This window comes from Electrophorus electricus, chromosome 3, assembly GCF_041902795.1.
Source record: "Electrophorus electricus isolate QZ-2024a chromosome 3, ASM4190279v1, whole genome shotgun sequence".
Lineage (NCBI taxonomy): Eukaryota > Metazoa > Chordata > Actinopteri > Gymnotiformes > Gymnotidae > Electrophorus > Electrophorus electricus.
Window position 1 is genome coordinate 36,699,491 of NC_137499.1, and position 20,000 is coordinate 36,719,490.

The following is a 20,000-nucleotide window of genomic DNA, read 5'->3' on the forward strand; positions in this document are numbered from 1 at the left end:
GCGGTTAGCACGTTTGCATCTCAGCACTAGGGTCTTGAGTTCACGTCCCTACCTTGGCGGAGTTTCCATGTTCTCCCCATGCTTGTGTGGGTTTCCTCTGGGGTCTCCGGTTTCCTCCCCACAGTCCAAAAACAGGGCGGTTAGGTTGATTGGATACTCTAACGTGTGTGTGTGTGTGTGTGTGTCCAGTGTTGGTTGGTGCTCTGTCCTGGTCTTAACCTCTTCCCCTGCACCCGATGCAGCCCCCCAGGGGGCTGTGGTTTCTGATTGAGAGTATGCCATGTGCAAAATTGGCTGCTACCTCTCATCAGGTGTGAGTGTGTAAAAAGAAAAAAAAAAGTGATATTTGTAAAGTATCCTTGAGATTGAGAAAGGTGCTATATAAATGCAACTAATAATAACAACACCAGGTGCAGGTCATTGTGTATATGTTTCCTCTCCATGCTTGCTCTGTTACACACTCCACTGTTTAACGTGTTCTCCATGTTTGGTTGACCTCCATACTGGTGTCAGAAGGGCTGAACTCCGCTGAGTATGGAATCCGCAGTACCTGCTGCTGTTTTAGGTGAACTACAGTGACCTCAGTTGAATCAGTGCTCTGGAATGCCAGGATGTTCCCACTGGCTGCAAGCTGTCCAGACCCAGATCGGAGCCTCATAATGAGCGGATTTAGTGCTCTGCTGAGACTCGGCTAAAGACCTCGGATGTCATTAAGAAGCCCAACGTTTGGCCAGTGCACAGCAGCTACAGGCAGGGGAGTCCCCGCATTTGCTTCCTGCTGCTTGTTTTGGTTAAAAACGACCAGCACTTTGTAGGCCGTGGGTTTGCGTCATCAGAGCAGATGTGCTGATGTCCTGGGCAAGGACATGCTAGTCTGAGCTGGCTTGTGTTTTCTTCCATTGTCTGAAGTAGAGTGTGAGCTCAGCAGGTCACCGAGGACGTCCATTGCCTCACTGGTCTCCTGACAATTGTGGTCCTGGAACTGCGGATTTGCCGAATCTGTCAGGGCTGGACAGCTCGCTGGGCTGCTGGGTCTCCATGGTCGCTACGGGCGCTTTGTTTTTTCCATGAGCGCTGTTTGCTTCTTTATGTGCTCCAAATTTCCAGTGTTGGCCTGGAAAAGATTGCCACCCACTGACCAGGAGACACTCTAACACACACACACACACACACACAGACACACGGTTCAGATGTGAGACTGAGCTGACGTCACAGGGTGATGTACTGGAGTGATTACTTCTGTTTGTTTTTGTTTTTATTTGAGGGTTATTTTGCGTTTTCTTTTCCAAAACACTGCAGAAGTGAAGACAGTCAGTAAACCCTCTGACATCATTAACTCTGAGAGGGGCTCCCGCCTTCCCCCCGGAGCAGTCTCCGCTACTGCCTCACAGATAATATGAAGTCCATCAGGATCCTCTAATGTGCGCTTCCATGCTGTTTTAGTTAGTCTAGTGAGATGGTTGGCTATACTGACCCATATTTCACTCCACTGTATTTGGTCTATAAGAGATGTAATGAGCAGATTCACAGGGCTCATCAGAACTCTACCAGTATCACTACCAGAATTCTGCAGCCCAGCAGCTACAGCACAACTTACGCAAAAACTCTGACAGACACAATGTGTAAATTGCCACCATGGTTAGTGTGAAATAAAGGACCCTATTGCATTGTAACCATGTTAACTGTGGTCATTTTATATCTGGCCATGTGCAGATATAACTTTAAATATATTTTATATACAATATATAACTTTACAAAGGTATATGTACATATCCAGCTAAGAAATTACAAGAGTTAGCATGGTTAGCATGTTTTAGGAAGCTGGGAGATCAAGAGGTTAAGGATAGGCTGCAATAGATCCCAGATGAACTCTGCTTCTAAGTGGCAGATGAACTCTGCTTCTGAGTGGAAGCTGAGCTCTGCTTCGTTGTGGCAGATGAACTCTGCTTCTGAGTGGCAAATGAATTCTGCTTCTATGTGGCAGCTGAGCTCTGCTTCTGACTGGCAGCTGAGCTCAGCTTCTGAGTGGGAGCTGAGCTCTGCTACTGAGTGGCAGATGGGCTCTGCTTCTGACTGGCAGCTGAACTCTGCTTCTGAGTCGCAGATGAGCTCTGCTTCTGAGTGGCAGCGGATTGCCACATTTTTAAGAGCCACAGGGTCAGTCATCAGCAACTCTGGAGCACAGGAATATTATGGAATACTCTGATCCCATTCCAATTTACAGTTCACATGTGTGGAGCTAAATATTGCTGTATCTGGCAAATCCCTCACAGCAGACATGCAGAAGCAGCTAATTCCAGCCAGATGAAGAATGCTTCCACGAGGGTCTGAATATTGGGATCTTTAATCCCTTGTGGTGGCAGGGCAGTTGCTTTGAGGGTGCAGTCTTGCCTGGTTGGAGTGATGCACTGCAGTCCAAGTTCCAAACATGCTCACAGGATTTTTGCATCACCCAGTTAATTGCGATAATTCTACCTGCTGTCTTGAGCTAGTCAAAAGAGCCCGACAATTGATGCTACGTCTGGGGCTTAGGACTTACATGTTTGAACCTGAACGGTGTACCTGTGATGTTGTGCAGCATCTGGTCTGACATTATTGAGGTACTTCCAGTTGAGGTTATTATGAGGTACTTCTGATTGAGGTTATTATGAGGTACTTCTGACTGAGGTTATTATTAGGTACGTCCGATTGAGGTTATTATGAGGTACTTCTGACTGAGGTTATTATGAGGTACGTCTGACTGAGGTTATTATGAGGTACGTCCGATTGAGGTTATTATGAGGTACTTCTGAATGAGGTTATTATGAGGTACTTCTGATTGAGGTTATTATGAGGTACTTCTGAATGAGGTTATTATGAGGTACTTCTGATTGAGGTTATTATGAGGTACTTCTGATTGAGGTTATTATGAGGTACGTCTGACTGAGGTTATTATGAGGTACGTCCGATTGAGGTTATTATGAGGTACTTCTGAATGAGGTTATTATGAGGTACTTCTGATTGAGGTTATTATGAGGTACTTCTGATTGAGCTTATTATGAGGTACTTCTGACTGAGGTTATTATGAGGTACTTCTGACAGGTTATTATGAGGTACTTCTGACTGAGGTTATTATGAGGTACTTCTGATTGAGGTCACTGTGCTCAATCACAGACTGTTTTATGAATACTAGTGGTCGTAGTGTCTCTGGAGTGACTGTAGTGAGAGCAGTGACACCGACTGACTGCCTTGCCTTCCCTGACATGTGGTGTCCTGCCCACCCACAGCTCCACCCCCTTTGGGAGAGACAGCACCGCACACTGGGACACTTTCCCATGCACAGGGCCAGTGAACTCTCAGTGTGTGACTGTATTGTAGATCTCCTATGCTGCCTTTGATGTATCTAAGTGTGTGCTTGAATGTGGTCAGCTGTGTGTGCGTGCGTGTGTGTGTGTGTGTGTGTGTGTGTGTGTGTGCGGGTCTGTGTGTGTGTGTGAGTGTGTGGGTCTGTGTGTGTGTGTGTGAGTGTGTGGGTCTGTGTGCGTGTGTGCGTGTCTGTGTGTGTGCGAGTGAGTGTGTGTGTGTGTGTGTGTGTGTGTGTGTGTGTGCGTGTGTGTGTGTGGGTCTGTGTGTGCGTGTGTGTGTGTGTGTGTGGGTCTGTGTGTGTGTGTGTGTGTGTGTGTGTGTGATTTATGAGAGGATCTGACAGGCCCCAACCATCTCACCCATCTTCCTGCTCTGGCTGCTAGTGCAGGGAACGACAGGTTCAGGACTGCAGGTTTAAGTTCTTTTCCTCCAAGAGGACAGGAGACAGATGTCAGTGAAACTAGAGACTGTGGGTTCAATTCCCAGAATGCACCTGTACTGATTATGTGTATAACTTGCTCTGGATATGAAGTTGCTCTGGATATGAGAAAATGCCAGATGCTAAGAAAACCATGGAACATGAGTCTGTCTCCTTGGGAAACTGTGCTTGACCAGTGCATGGCTCAGTATGGACTAGTTTAAATAAGATGTGTAGGAATTCCTGTGTGCACCCTGACAGCCTGGCCCACTCCTCCCTTGGGGACACCATGAGAATGGAGACTTGCTGTGTTTTCTCTCCCACTTCCTCCCAGCCTGAGACACACAGACTCACTCACTCACTCACACACACACACACACACACACACACACTGTATTTTTGGCTATTCCTCCTGTTTCTTCCTGCCACTGCCCTTAACAGTAGCTGCTTTGGTCATCTGTAAAGAGCTTTCTCTTCATCTCCAGCAGATAGGCCAGTTTTTTTCATGGTAGCATTCAGTAGTGAAAGTGTTTATGGTATATGGTAGAGAAAGACCTCCTAAAGCTACAAAGGTTTCACATTTCTCTCTCTCTCATACACTCACTTTTTTTCTCACACACTCTCTCTTTCTCTCCTTTCAGAGTTGCTTGGTTCTGCCAAGAAGGTGAACGTCAATTTCCAAGACACGGATGGGTAAGTGAGACATAAAAGGTCTTTCAGCGTGATTATAAACATCGCTGAGGTTTCTGTCTGGCTGCCAGATATTTCTGGCCATGTTTTTGCAAGGCTGTCCCCTTGTATTCAGTGGCTGTGCTTCTGCAGGCTCGTCCCCTTGCATTTCTCCGCCTGCTCCACCATCTGTACTGCTACGTCACAGCTACTGTCAGCTGAAGCCCTGAGAGGGCAGTAGTTTGATGACGGTCTTCCCTCCTGATTAAATATTCATGAGGCTACCCTTTAACCAGGGTCATGAATGGTGGTTGGGGGTTCTGATGTCATTCTCCCCCCCGCCCCTCTCTCTGATGCTCTCTCCCCTCTCCTGTGCGTACGGAGAGAGTCAGAGAGCGGCTGTTTTGTCTTGCATTGCCGCATCACTGCAGGAGACGCTTCACCTTCATACACTTCACTTCCACTCACCAGTAACACCCAGATCTGAGTCTTTCTCAGACGAGTGCTGCCCTGCCAGTAGGGTTGGGTATTGTTCGGATTTTAGCAGTTCTAATTCCGATTATGATTCTGCTCATCGATTCCAGTTCTTATCGATTCCCAGTTTAGATTCCTATATGTTCAAAAAAGGTGTCAAACGTTTATGTATAAAGAATATCTTTATTTTTTAATCTTTGGGGTTCCTGAATTGTAGCATTTTCCCAAATCCATATTTGAAGCATTATCAACAGAGAGCATCAGTACTTTATGACAAACTCTCTCAATATATAGCCAATTTGTTCGGCCACCCCTGGTCCTGTTTGGGCTTTGTAGACAGTTTTTGATTCTACTACATTAGGTTTCATTTTACCCTCAGTCATACAGCACGCTGTCAATGTCAGGTAATGATCTTGAGCAATGTTTGTGCAACCGTCACTGGTCCACAAGTGATAGTTTTTTATTAACTATGGGTAGACATCTGGAGAAACTAACAAATTAATAAAGAAACAAAACACAGGCTAACTTTGCCTCAGAAGGGGAGACAAACAAAACGGAAACCAAGAATAAATCAAGAGGAACTAAAGCTACAAACACGAGCACAACAAGCAGACTAACAGAAGAACCACTCACAGGAGTAACAACAGGGAACACGACAAAGACCAGCAACTGGGCATACGAAACATGACAAAGACCAGCAACTGGGCATACTGTAACGTCTGTGATGGAAGCGAGAGGCAGGGTTGCGAAGCAATGCTCTTTATTCTCTATTGGACTTTCAACGATGGACGCACTTAACAAAAACAACAATCTTCCTTTAATGGGAACATGGAGACTTCTCTTAACTGAAGTGTCGTAGGACCACTAATGTGCAGCCCCGTCTCCTGGAATCTGTGGATTTAAATAAAGGGGAAAGCAGTTAGGGAATAGTTGAACCTAATCAGTATTCCGGAGACTATGAGCAGGGCAGGTAAGAGGTTTGATCCCTAGCAGGAGTGGGCATGTCCCTCCTGCTGGCCGGTCAACCAACCGTAACAGAATCCCTCTCTGAAGACCCCGCCAGCCTCCTGGTGCGCGGCTGGCCCGGCCGACGCAGAGAAGGCTTCTGAGGATGCGCCCTGTAGAAGGAGGCAGTGAGGTCAGGGTCCAATACTTAGGAGGCCGGTATCCTGCAGCGTTCCTCTGGTCCATACCCCTGCCAGTCTACAAGATACTGCAACTGCGCTCCTCTCCTTCTGGAATCGAGCAGAGTCCTCACCTTATATGCTGGTGCTCCCTCTATCTCTAGGGGAGGCGGCGGAGCACTCGAGGGGTTGTCCTCCTTCGAGAGGGGACCCTCCACCATTGGATTTAGGGCTGACATATGGAAGGCCCAAGAAGCCCGGCTGTATCCTGGCAGACCAACGTGGTAGGTGACCTCGTTAATCTGTCCGGTGATGGTGTATGGACCCTCATATTTTGCCGCTAGTTTCCCGCTGGATCCCACACGGCTGTCCTTAGTCGACACCCACACCTTCTGTCCTGGTTCGTAGTGAGGGGTCTCCCCACATCTCCTATCCGCCTTTTTCTTGTAGTCGGCAATGGTTATGCGCAATCTCCGATAAGCCATACCTGCTCACTGCGCCTACACCACGTCTCCACTGCTGGCTGTTTAGATGTGGGTGGATTCCACAGATAGAGTGGGGGTTGGAACCCTAGGACACATTGAAACGACATTAATCCTGTTGCTGCATTACGCAGTGAGTTCTGGGCATATTCCGCCCAGGGGAGGTAGGCATTCCAGGTCTCAGGATGCTTTTGGCAGTACAACCGTAGAAATTTACCCAGTTCTTGGTTGGCCCTCTTCACCTGACCATTGGTTGGCCCTCTCTACCTGAGGCCCCCTATCTGAGGCTATGTCCTCCGGTAGGCCGAATTGCCAAAAGAACTGGCGGAAGAGCTGCTCAGCTGTCTCCCAAGCAGTAGGTAGACCTTTAAGAGGAAGGAATCTTACCATTTTAGAGAACCCATCCACAATGACCAAGATCACCATGTTGCCCTCAGCAACTGGTAGATCGGTGACGAAATCAACCGCTAAGTGAGACCAGGGTCGTAGAGGTGTGGGTAATGGAAACAGCTTACCTGCAGGAGGCGTGCGAGGAGTTTTGCTGTGGGCACACTCAGCACAAAACACCACGTACCTGATGACCTCTTTGTTCATGGCAGGCCACCAATAGTGAGCACTCAGTAGCTGCACCGTGCGGGAAGATTCGGGGTGGCCTGTCCCCACGGAGGTGTGCGCCCACGTGATAAGGGCTCAACGGTGACGGAGCGGCACAAAGAGACGGTTTGGTGGGCAGTGCAGGTGTGGGTTCGCTGCCTCTATCTCCCGGTCTAGGTTCCATCTTAGTGTGGCCAGGAAACGGGTAGGTGAAAGAACCGGCTCTAGGCTGGTTGGCTGGGCCTCTGCATGGTGTTGCCGGGAGAGTGCATCTGCCCTCCCGTTTTTCACTCCTGGTCTATAGGTAACACGAAAATGAAACCTTGTAAAGAATAGCAACCAACGGGCTTGCCGGAAATTAAGACTCTTTGCAGTTCGGAGATATTCCAAATTCTTATGGTCTATAATGACCAGAAGGCGGTGTCACACTCCTTCCAACCAGTGCCTCCACTCCTCAAATGCTAATTTCATCACGAGGAATTCGCGATCCCCCACGCCATAATTCCTCTCTGCTGGGCTTAGTTTTTTTGAGAAGTAGGCAATAGGCTTTATCTGTCCTACTTGTCCTTTGTGTTGGGACAACACCACGACTACGCCCACGTCTGATGAGTCGACCTCCACCACAAACGGCTTCTCTGCATCTGGTTGCTACAATACAGGAACGGTGGAGAAGGCAACTTTTAGTTCTGTGAAGGACCTCTTCGCCTCGGAATTCCATCTAATCCTCTTGGACATTCCGCAGAGTAGGTCAGTGAGAGGTCTAGCCAAGGTACTAAGGGACTTAATGAATCTACAATTGAAATTAGCGAACCCCAGGAGATGTTGTAGTTCCCTGCGAGTTTGTGGTCTAGGCCAGCTCGTTACTGCCTCCACCTTGCATGGTTGCATACGTACGCTGCCTTTGCAGATAAAGAAGCTCACCGCTTTATGATGAAACTCACACTTCACTAGTTTGCAGTAGAGGTGGTTCTGTAGGAGGGTGCAGAGGACAGTCCGTACGTCATGCACATGTTGGTCCAGGGAGGAGGAATAGATCAGGATGTCGTCGATATATGCGACGACAGATCTACCCAAGAACTCTCGCAGCACTTCATTGATGTAGGCAGGACTACATTGGTGTGAAAAAGTGTTTGCCCCCTTCCTGATATCTTTTTTTTTTGCATGTTTGTCACACTTAAATGTTTCAGATCATCAAACAAATTTAAATATTAGACAAAGATAACACAAGTAAACACAAAGTGCAGTTTTTAAATGGTTTTAATTATTAAGGGGAAAAAAAATCCAAACCTACATGGCCCTGTGTGAAAAGGTGATTGCCCCCTAAACTTAATAACTGGTTGGGCCACACTTAGCAGCAACAACTGCAATCAAGCGTTTGTGATAACTGACAGTAAGTCTTTTACAGTGCTGTAGAGGAATTTTGGCCCACTCATCTTTGCAGAATTGTTGTAATTCGGCCACATTGGAGGGTTTTCAAGCATGAACCTCCTTTTTAAGCCACAGCATATTAATCGGATTCAGGTCAGGACTTTGACTAGGCCACTCCAAAGTCTTCATTTGGTTTTTCTTAAGCCATTCAGAGGTGGACTTGCTGGTGTGTTTTGGATCATTGTCCTGCTGCAGAACCCATGTGTGTTTCAACTTGAGGTGATGCACAGATGGCCAGACATTCTCCTTCAGGATTTTTTGGTAGACAGCAGAATTTATGGTTTCATTTACCACAGCAAGTCTTTCAGGTCCTGAAGCAGCAAAACAGCCCCAGACCATCACACTACCACCACCACCATATTTTACTGTTGGTATGATGTTCCTTTTCTGAAATACTCTGGCAAAACTGAGACCAGACTTTATGTTCTTTTTGCTCAGCAGTGGTTTTTGTCTTGGAACTCTGCCATGCAGGCCATTTTTGCCCAGTCTCTTTCTTATGGTGGAGTCATGAACTCTGACCTTAACTGAGGCAAGTGAGGCCTGCAGTTCTTTGGATGTTGTTGTGGGGTCTATTGTGATCTCTTGGATGATTCGGCACTGCACTCTTGGGCTAATTTTGGTTGGACGGGCACTCCTGGGAAGGTTCACCACTTTTCCATGTTTTCGCCATTTGTGAATAATGGTTCTCACTGAGGTTCGCTGGAGTCCCAAAGCTTTAGAAATGGCTTTATAACCTTTTCCAGACTGATAGATCTCAATTACCTTTTATCTCATTTGTTCCTGAATTTCTTTGGATCACAGCTTTTGAGGATCTTGTGGTCTACTTCACTTTGTCAGGCAGGTCCTATTTAAGTGATTTCTTGATTGAGAACAGGTGTGGCAGTAATCAGGCCTGGGTGTGGCTAGAGAAATTGAGCTCAGCTTTCCAAAGGTTTGATAAACCACAGTTAATTTATGCTTTAACGGGGGGCAGGCAATCACTTTTTCACACAGGGCCATGTAGGTTTGGATTTGTTATCTTTGTCTAATATTTAAATTTGTTTGATGATCTGAAACATTTCATTGTGACAAACATGCAAAAAAAAAAAAGATATCAGGAAGGGGGCAAACACCTTTTCACACCACCGTAGATACTCATAATGTCCAGAGGACGTACTAAAAGCGGTTTTCCATTCAACACCCTCCCTGATCCTTATGAGGTTATACACACTGCGTAGGTCTAACTTAGTGAACAACTGGGCTCCCCTTAGCTGCTCAAGCGCTGATGGGACTAGGGGGAGTGGGTATAGGTACTGTACCAACAGCTCATTGAGCCCCCTATAGGGCTTAACCCGCCGTCTTTTTTCTTCACGAAAAAGGCACTCGCGGATGCCGGACATGTAGAGGGTCAAATGTAACCTTGTCGTAGAGCCTCCTTGATGTACTGCCCCATCGTCCGTTCTTCCTGCTGGGAGAGAGGGTAAACCCTACACCTGGGTGGAACAGCACCTTCATTAAGGGTGATGGCACGTGTCCAGGAGTGGGCGTGTCCCTCCTGCTAGCCGGTTGACCAACCGTGACACATATGAAACACACAGCAAAGACAAGCAACCGGGCGTACGAAATACATGACAAAGACCAGCAACCAGGAATACGAAACCCAGGACTTAAATACAGAGACTACTGAACATGACTAGGAACAGGTGAAAACAATCAAGGGTGGAGAACTAAACGGGGAGGCGGAAACAAAACAAAAACATAAGAAAGAAGCAGCTGGACAGGTGTCACAACTCTCTGTACACGTAATACTTTACAAGTAAACTAATACTGGTAATACTGGCAAACTCACGGCAACTTAAAAAAATACTTTCTCTACCTAAATGATGGTGACTTGGAACCTGAGAAAGGATACAGCTATCACTGTTCTGTGACACCTCTTTCCCTGGTTGGCTAGCCAGGTGTTAGTGTTGTCTGTGGAGCTGGCTAATGTGGCACTGGGGAAGTCAGACATCTGGTTTTAGGCCAGACAGTCCAGTTTTTCAGCCCCCTGTCCTGCGTCTGGCAAAACGCCTGGACAGACACCTACTTGTCATTCTTCTGTGGTGAACTGGTACTTGCGCTATTGATCAGTATTATTGTAGTGTGTCGCTGGGTCACATAAATGTCAAAGCAAATGCCTTGTACTTCACTAGTTTAACACATCGCTTGTAACTCACCTACCAGCTAACCTCAGAAAGTCTGCGCTTTAAATACTAGCCAGTTGGGATGTGTGCAGTGTTCTCCTTTTAGGAGTTATAAAACACTGTACACTGCTAAAGCTCAGTAGACATGTGTACATAGAAATGAAATTGCGTTTGTAATAAACGGAAGTGAAATGTTTCTTCTTTTTTTTATTGGTGCCCAGTGGTTGGAATTTTGAAACCCTATCTGCCACATATTTGTTGTAGTAAAGATTTGCTGTAAAGAAACAAATAAATAACCAAGCAAAAAAAAAACAAAAACGCAAAGCCCGATTGTGGTATAATCTGAGTACACCAGAATTGGAAACTCAGGAAACTCAGGTTGGAGACACCAACAATAACAGTGGGGGACACACAGTGAGAACAATAACTGTACTAAAGGAAGATTAAAGATCTTAATGGATCTTTATGGGAGCAATAGGTCATTTTTACCAGCAAAAAGTAGCAAACAGTTTTTATGAAATTGATTATTTTTTGTTGCATTTTTTCTACAAGCTCACATGATTAAAAATCTAATTGCTTTGTAGTATTCAACTGAACTAGTTTATGCTCTATAGAGTGGATCTCCCAAAGGAGACGGTTATGTTTAATTTAGTCTAGAATCTCTGAAACATCCAGACCACTCAGTGTGCGTGTAATGGCATTGGACAGATTCCTTATTGTTCCTTTACTACGCAGTGTGAGTGTTCCCTAGCTGGATGCACAGCTGCCAGCCTCTCTACAGCTGTGAGCTGCTCTGTATTTTAGTCCTCACTAACTTCACCCACCAGTAACAGACAACTAGCTGAAGGTTTGTGCATAGCTGTTGTGTTTCTGAATGCTAACGCGCACTGAGGTTGCTCGTGAAGGTTGAGAAGATGTCATTAAGAGCAGGATGCTTTAACTGCGATGCTCAAGCAACAATTCCCATCCTGACTGCTGCAGATCTGTGGTACAGGGGGACACGGCAAAAATGGGAAGCCCGGCGCACAGGTCTGGCTCCTGGAGCAGTGATCTTCAGGGGGATGAGGTGCGGTGCTCTTCACTGTGCTCACACCTGCTGTGTGTGAGGTTTGGTGGTGCAGAGAGGCCGGGTTCTGCCCGTAAGTCTGCAGTGGATCGGAGGGGGTGGTGCCCTGTCACATGGCCCCGCCCCCGGGGCCAGAAGCCCCGCCCCAAGTGACAGAGCCAACTTCTACCTAATAGAGCATAGTTTGTCCAAGAAACTGGACAGAGACACAGTGTGTGTTGGTTTGATTCTGTCCTCTAGCTGTGATTCCAATATGGGTCACTCAATATAGACATAAATATCCTCAGATTAAAGCTGACATTTTGCAGTGTAGTGCAATAGTCAATGTTTCATTTCAAACACAGTGTGGTGGAGTACTGGGTCGCAAAAGCAAAAATTGTTTTACTGGCCCACTTATGGACAGGAGTAGAGCTCAGTGCACATATCTCTTCCCTGTGACATCTCTCTCTCTCTCTCTTTCACACACACACACACACACACACACACAAAACTAGGACTCAACCTGCCTTCAGTGAAGAGTTCCACAGATCAAAGTCTGACCTGTCTCTGTGTTCTTTGCTTGCATTCAGACGGTCTGTGAATTGCCTGTGAAAAAAACAATAATAAGACGCAGTCACTGCACCTCCAATAAGTGCACAGAACAATCGCAGCATTCTTCCTCAAAGCTGTGAGACAGGAACGGACAGAAACAGGAGTCACTGTAAACCAGACGTGCTCTGGCTGCAGTCTCAGCACAGTGTGTGCATATTTACACATGCCAGAGGGGCAGGGCTAGGTTTCTCGTTTGAATTAGCCAGAGAGGTTCTAGATTGGATGCACCTTACATTCATTCTGCTAGTGTGGGGGTGGGTTATCCTCATGGCCTTCCACCCTTTCCCACCAATTATACATTGTCTCTTTGATATCTTTGATCATCTGCTTGCTGTTAATGTTTGTTACCTGTGTGGGCTCTTTACAAGGTGGAAAGCAAGTTTCGTCCCTCTTTTCTTCTATGTGAAGAAGGTCAAAATATGCATATAGTCCACAAACGAACACAAAGTAAAATCCACAAAAGTATGTAGGGTCACAAAGGATGCAAACCAAATTAGCATAACATTTGTACCTTTTACATTTAAGTTTTACATGCAAGTTCTACTTTCTTAATTATAATTTATCATATTCTTTAGGCCCAATGACCTAGAATTGGAAGCCAGTGTTTAGCCACTGCTTAATGTAGCCCTAGTAGCAAGGTGTTTGCTAATGTTAAATGAAGGTCTACCCTGACCAGTGGTCTGTGTGAGTTGTTAGCAAATTAGGTAGCTAACATTAAAAAGCTAAACCCCTGGTATATTTCCATTTTATCTGTAAGTCAAGGTAATTGATTGATTTGTCTGAAGTCATTAGGCTTGGTAGAGAGTTGCATTTATCTTAATGTGAAGTTGAGTCATCATGTGCTCATGCTCAGCTAAATGGTGGTTTAGTCTGGAGATCAATGAGATCTGACACCATGGTTTTTCTCTGATAGCCTAGAGATGTGATCCACATTTATTTGTGGAAGGAGCAGTTACTCTGAGAAGCTATATATGCAGTTGGGCATTTTGTTTGTATATTTGTGAACAACATCAATACCGTGTTACCTCCAAAACCCCTCCCCTTTCTGCTCACAGATGTAAATAAACTGCCCGGCACTGGTGTACATGCACGCACACCTGTGCTGGTCTGGAGGGTGAGAGGGCAGCAGGAAGCAGCAGTCCTGATAGCCAGTCTACCTCCGGTCAGGAACGGCTCTTTCATGAGCTTGTGCTGGGGAAAGCCTGGCGCACCAGAGAATCTACACACACATACACACACGCACAGAATCCCACACTGCTGTGTGAACGTGAGAAAGCTTCGGGAAGACGCGCTTTATCTGAAATGAGCTGAGAGTCCGGAAATGAGTCCTGGAGCACGGCCATCTGCTGGGAGTCTATCATCTGTCTTTATCTCTGATGTTGAACCCCGTACGCACACACGCGCCGTACCCTGGGATCCGTGTGCTGTCTTCACTGCTCCGATTGGCCGTGGATTTGTACGAATGGTGTTTCTGCTTTTGTTTCTCCAGTGGCGCTCCAGTACATGCACTGGACACTGAAAACGCCGATAAAACCCTTCGATGAAGAACCTTTAGGGTAGAGTTGTGATGTGGCAAAATTCAGCATTGACAAACACGTACCGAGACATCTCCTCCTGTAAACATGCCAGATTTAGAAGACTGTTGCATATGGCAATACTGAATGATGTGCAGTACTGGTAAGCAGTGACCCGCTATGAGGTCACAGAGGTCTAGACCTTGGTATTTTTTTTTGGCCCTAAAGTGAAAATTGAAGATAAACACAACTGGGGGGAATCAACGGTTGAGAGCTACTCCTTGGAGATGCGTGCAGGCTTCCTTCAGTTCAGACGTGTTGTTTAACGTGCGGCGTGCGAGAGAGCGCGTCTGCCGTCCCTTGCATCGTCTGCAGTTCCACTGACAGCGGCTGTAATTTACGCACGTTGGCAGCAGCACTGCACCAGGTGGCTTGTGTGTGAACCGGCAGGCAGCATACCGTCCAGCAAGACGAAGCAACGCTCGTTACTTTATTGTCTGTAGTAAGTGTTCAAGACAGTGACCAGCAGCATGGCATCTGGAGTAAAGGCAACTGTAAAGAACACGATAAGTATGAATACTCTGGCTCATGATGAAGACTATGCTTTTTCTTTCATATTAATATGTTTGCGAACGTTTCACACAACATCACTGATTAAACAGGTTATGTAGGTGTCAATAATAGTAAACGTATGAAACTTTTCAGAGACAAATTAATGGAAATGAATCTAAATGTATAATGATGGTGGCTTGTGATGGTGTTACTCTCAAGATTTTTCTTTGATTTTTGTAACTGGATAAGATTTGCATTTACATTTATGGCATTTATCTGATGCTTTTATCCAAAGCAAATTAGAATTATGTCTGAATATAACTTGAGCAATTGAGGATTAAGGGCCTTGTTCAGGGGCCCAAGAGTGTTAACTTGGCAGTGGCGGAACTTGAACTGGCAGTCAATAGTCAAACACCTTAACACACAAACAACACACAAACAAAAATAAGAATTCATAAATGGTAATAACCATAACACACACACAGAGAGACACACACACACACACACACACACACACACACACACACACACACACATTCATATATGTTCAGAAAGTTCCATTTCTTTGGAATCTCTGTGTACTTTACTACAATTTTGAATATCTCTATATACATACACACACACACACACACACACACACACACACACACACACACACACACACACACATATATATATATATATATATATATATATATATATATATACACACAAACTTAATCCATTTTTTGGTTTTAAATAATGTTCTTATGCTTTATTATTCCCATGCTAATATGAAAGCTTCACACCTACTTTACAGTAAACTATCAACAAACTATTAATAGGCCTAATCTAATTTAAAAGGTTTAGCTATACCACTTTGGATATACGTGTAATTATGTGTCATTGTGACTAAACCTAGCCCACTGTACCTCTCTATTTTTCAAAACCGAACTACGGCCTTGCTTGTAGAGTGTTTCAGTTTTAATTCATCGCCACTCGTCAATGACTGCATATGAAGTAGTGATTTTTAAAATGTCTGAAATTAACAGGTTTATTATGACTGAGTCATCAAGGCCCCTGCACTGTGTGCTCTCACTGGCTACTGCTACTGTAAGCAATTCTCTCAGATTTCCTCAGAGTATGAAATACTCTGATCATTATACTGCAGTATGAAACAGTCATGCATATTCGAGAGGTAACTGCTCTAGGACTACATGGGAATCCCAGACTCCTCTAAAATGTCACATAAAAGTTTATCAATTACATGTGGAATACTGAATTTACATTACTTAATTCTCTTATTCCAAATCAATAATATGAAAAGTGTTCAGTTTTACTGCAGGTTGTTTTTGTTTTGTTTTTTCATACTTTTTTCTCATAGAAGCCTGTCAGAGCGCAGTCTGTGCATCACTATGGTTCAACAACATTTCATAATATGATTGGTTTTCAGTGAAGCAAAGCTGAATGTTTACTGGACAGTAAAATTACGTCATTTAAAAACGTCACTTTGGGTGATGGCCAGATATGTGGCTGTGGATAATGAGAGATTTTTGCATAGAAAAAAGCATCTGCATGTTTATTGGACAGTAGGATTGATTTTGTGCTACACAGATGCCAGGCCGTTGTATATGATTGGAGGAGCTGTCAGAGGGCCTGATTTAACATAACTGACAGCATTTCTTACATTTTTACGCCAGCATTGGAAGAGTTCAGGCTCAGTCTATGCAGAATGTTTGCAGGTGAAGTCACTGAGACAAACTTCTGCTCCTTTTTTGTTACATTTCCATTTTATGCATTTAGCAGATGCTCTTGTCCAGAGCAACTTACAAAAGTGCTTTGTCATCTAACACAGAGGATGTACTGAGAGAATGTCAACTGTGTTGTTGGTTATACTATTTGTATTTGTACATTCTAAATAAAATTGTAAACATACAGTTCTTGGGTTTATTACATGCTTTTGTCTCTCTTTAGTAAAGGTCATTTTAAGGTCATAGAGGGAACATCTAGCTAGCTAGCAGGAGCCAAATGGCAGATGTTGCTAATGTTGTCGGCCTGATTTTGCCGAAGTCCTTTGATGGCCTTTCTTACAAGGAGAGATTCAGAAGTACCAAGGCAGATCAGCGCCCGACATTCACTTCAAAAGACAGGGAGCAAAAAACAATCATCGGTATGACAAAGAGAGAACTGGGAGAACTGGGAGAACTGGGAGTGCTTTGACCAATTGTTGGCCATTGTGTCGTGAAATCATTTCAGGGATGTATTGTTTGGTCAAAATTCCCCCTTTGTAATTCTCCTTGTTTCAGTAGGGTGAGATGCCCACTCTGTGGTTTATGTTTTAAATGAACACATGCAGGGCTACAATTAAAAGAAAAACACGTGGTGTATGGAATGGAATTCAGGCAAACCTGATGAGAACATAGTAGAGGAGGAGACAGTCAATGCTGCCCCAGACCTCATCAGGGCACTGGAGGATTCTGAGTTTGCGTTTGTGTTGAGTACATATGAACAAGTCTTCTCAGAAACTGATGTGATCTTTGGCATGGGAGAGTAGAGAGCTATGGATGTTCTCTGTGGATGTTCTCCGCTGCAAACATAGACTCTTGTTTTTTAAAAAGAGAAGAGGTCTGAGAAGGCTTTCAGATCTGGGTGTGCAAAAGAGCAAAGCTCATATCAGATCCTCAAAATGAACCTAGGCAAACGCTGGGTGGCTTCATAGTGCTTTTAAAGTTGGATAAAACAAGGAATCAGCTATATAAGCGGAAGTCTTTAGCTGCAACAAAGTCCCAGCGCTAATTTCTTTTCGGTCAATGCAAATGCCCAAGGATTGAGTTCCTAAAGGGAACACAAATTTGAAGGGCAGATGAATTTCATGCAACATCATGTGTGCATTCTTGTCCACAGCACTTTTCAAAGCAAAGTTACGGACCTGTGTTTGAGCAGCCTTGCTGTGGTGGCCATTCAGAGGAAACTGGTCAAGTCTGGAAAAGCCCTGTTGGTAGAACAGGGTAATAGACCAGTAATAAGTGACTCATTTTACCACGTAGGCATGAAGTGTGTCCCTTATTTCAATGACCAACCAGTCACCACTGACATATTCCGATAGGGACAGGATTGGGGGGCGGGGCTAAGCCCACCCTAGGATGTTGTTGAATTGCCACAAAGCTGAAACTGTAGCTACATTCTTGCTCCTCCAGCACGGACACTTCTGCACCCCCCCAAACGGCCCAAGATCTTGGTGTAATTTTAAAACTCTGCAGCGCTCATTTGTAGCATCGTGGTACAATACACGGGAATTGCTGGAATATTCTTAGGAAAAAGATGTTTGGGTTCTGTATTCCATGCCTATATTTCTTTGGATATTAAACATACATAGTCACTGAGCTGTTCATGGGTTGATTCCTGTCTGTGATTTGTGTGATCTCTCACACACTCAGTGCAGCTTAATTTGGTGCTATTACTGAAATAACGTCATTTAAAATGCCAATCACATTAATTTGATCGCTATTAACAGCAACCTTCTTCAGACTGTAGAACACAGAAGGCAGGCCAACAGACGGTAAAGCGATGGTGCATGTACCAAATGTTTCATGTTCTTTATTGTGTCACTAGTGTACACGCTAACTGATATCATTTACTGTTCCTGAGGGATGAGTCTTATACTCCATTGTTTTTCTCCCGCTATGATTAAAGCACTGATCCCTCATCTAAAAAAAGCCACTCTAAAAACATTAGAGGGTGAGATAGTGGAGTGTGTGCAAATTGGTTTTTAAACACTGTGTGTTTGATGGCGAGATTAAATATGTGTGAGCCGGTGGAGCTGACCTGGAAAAATCTGCAGCTAGTGGGCCTAAGCAGGTTTATGCTGCGAGGAGCCAATTTAGCAATTTGAAGCTTTTCTGATCTCAGGAATTTTAGTGTGTGTTTTATTAAAGATGAGTGGAGTATAGCTCGCTGTCAGAGTGATAGTGCTGCAGAGATCATCTGGGCCATCTGGAAGCTAATAAGACTCTTGACTGACATGCTGATCTAGATAACTGTATAGCAGTAAGAGCCCATGTTATAGCGGCACGACGCTCCAAGCAGAGCACAGTGAGTTGGCAGCTCCTCCAACAGAATTAATGGACTTTAAAAAAAAAGAAAAGCCGAAGCCAGATGCAGAGACGAAGCCGTCAGATTGAGCCATACTGGAGATATTTCAGTGTAAGCGTCTGACGACATGTTTAGCCATGATTCTGCATAATTAACATTCCTCTGACGGCCAAGAATAACTGGGAACGTGTTGATGAATTATTAATGAAAACTCTGAGGAGACACCTGTTCTCCCATTGGATTCCACAGGAGGTTTGGCTCTAACCTGCCTTCCAATTTCATGCTTACATGTGGAAGTATGTCTCAATAATAATTATGTAATAGCTATAATTCAGTAATAATTAAGGCACTGTGTGCAGGATATTACTGTAACCTGCATTCAGTGACATAGCAAGAATAAGAAAGAGAAGGCAGTCCTGGTTTACAATCCCTGCCTGCCCTCTTCGCTCCAGAACTGAGTAGAGGTGGCAAAACCTTTACTCAAGCAAAAGTATTGTTACTTTAAAAATGATAATTGCCCCTTAAAATGTTAAGGTAGTGATTTAAACAGTTGCTTCTATTAGTCAGTATCTGGAAGAAAACATTATTATGATATATTATATAACATTATATTATTTTATTAACATAAAACATGTGGAACAATGGCACTCACACACAATACTAACGACAGACATGACTTATACATCTAACAAATGACTATACACGCACTAACATACATCAGCGAACAAACAATGAGCAACAGCGAGGCACGCACTGACGGGGGTTTAAATAGACAAACGCACATTAACACGCAACCCCGTACAGGTGCGTGTCTTCACGGGCGTGTGGCTGCAGACGTGGGCGAAGCCCCCCACTACAGCAGGCCGTACCACGTGACTTGTGGGGGGGGGGGGTCTTGTGACAACTAGGCTACTCAAGTAGCAAGTTACATCAATGGCTCTCGTTTAACAATCAAGACAGACTTTTGCAAAATCACAGCCTGATAAAATGCAATTTCTGAACTGAGTGGTGGGATAAGCATTTCGCAAAAACAAGCAAACGCTAACTCACTGTGTACATGAGGCTTTTGATATTGGCTCGATACTGTGTACTGTATATAACACAATCATCACAATGGATTTTATGATCACTTTGTGACTAATAGCCTATAATTTGCTGGAGTGCTCTGGAGCTCAAGGTTTACCCAATTTCGTGATATTATGGCTAGGTCACCAGAAGCCAGCTAGCTAGCGTTATGTTGCGTGGCTAAAGTGGCGGTTGAATATAAAATCAAATATAAAATCAGCAACAAACCTCAGTAATAAGAAAAACAGCTGTAATGTTTTCACATGAAAAAAATATCTCAGTACGAGTTTTTTCACAAGTGTCATCGTTCACAGCAGCAAGTCTTCTTTCTTCCCGTCTGCTGTCTAAAGGCATCTGTGCTTTTCAGTGCAACCTTCGTTCGTTTTCATCTCTGATCAGGAGGAGACAGCGTAGCAGACTGAGCACTTGTCTCATTGTTTAGTTT

The 20,000-nt window shown here is 44.6% G+C and overlaps 1 protein-coding gene across 9 annotated transcripts in view; it reads left to right on the plus strand.

The window, feature by feature from the left end:
• Window positions 1-20,000, plus strand: part of caskin1 (CASK interacting protein 1) — a 91,491-nt gene that overhangs the window by 35,580 nt on the left and 35,911 nt on the right. For 7 of the 9 annotated variants that reach the window (XR_014122853.1, XM_035530953.2, XM_081711355.1 and 4 more), the window contains one exon: window positions 4,405-4,456. The exons of 1 other annotated variant lie outside the window; for it this stretch is intronic. Coding sequence is in view for 6 of the 8 variants with exons in the window: in XM_035530953.2 (XP_035386846.2) it covers window positions 4,405-4,456 (52 nt within the window). In the remaining 2 variants the exon portion in view is untranslated. Of the gene's footprint in view, window positions 1-4,404; window positions 4,457-6,141; window positions 6,315-20,000 lie in introns of those variants that run through there. One more of the 9 variants, XM_081711357.1, reaches the window with a different exon arrangement.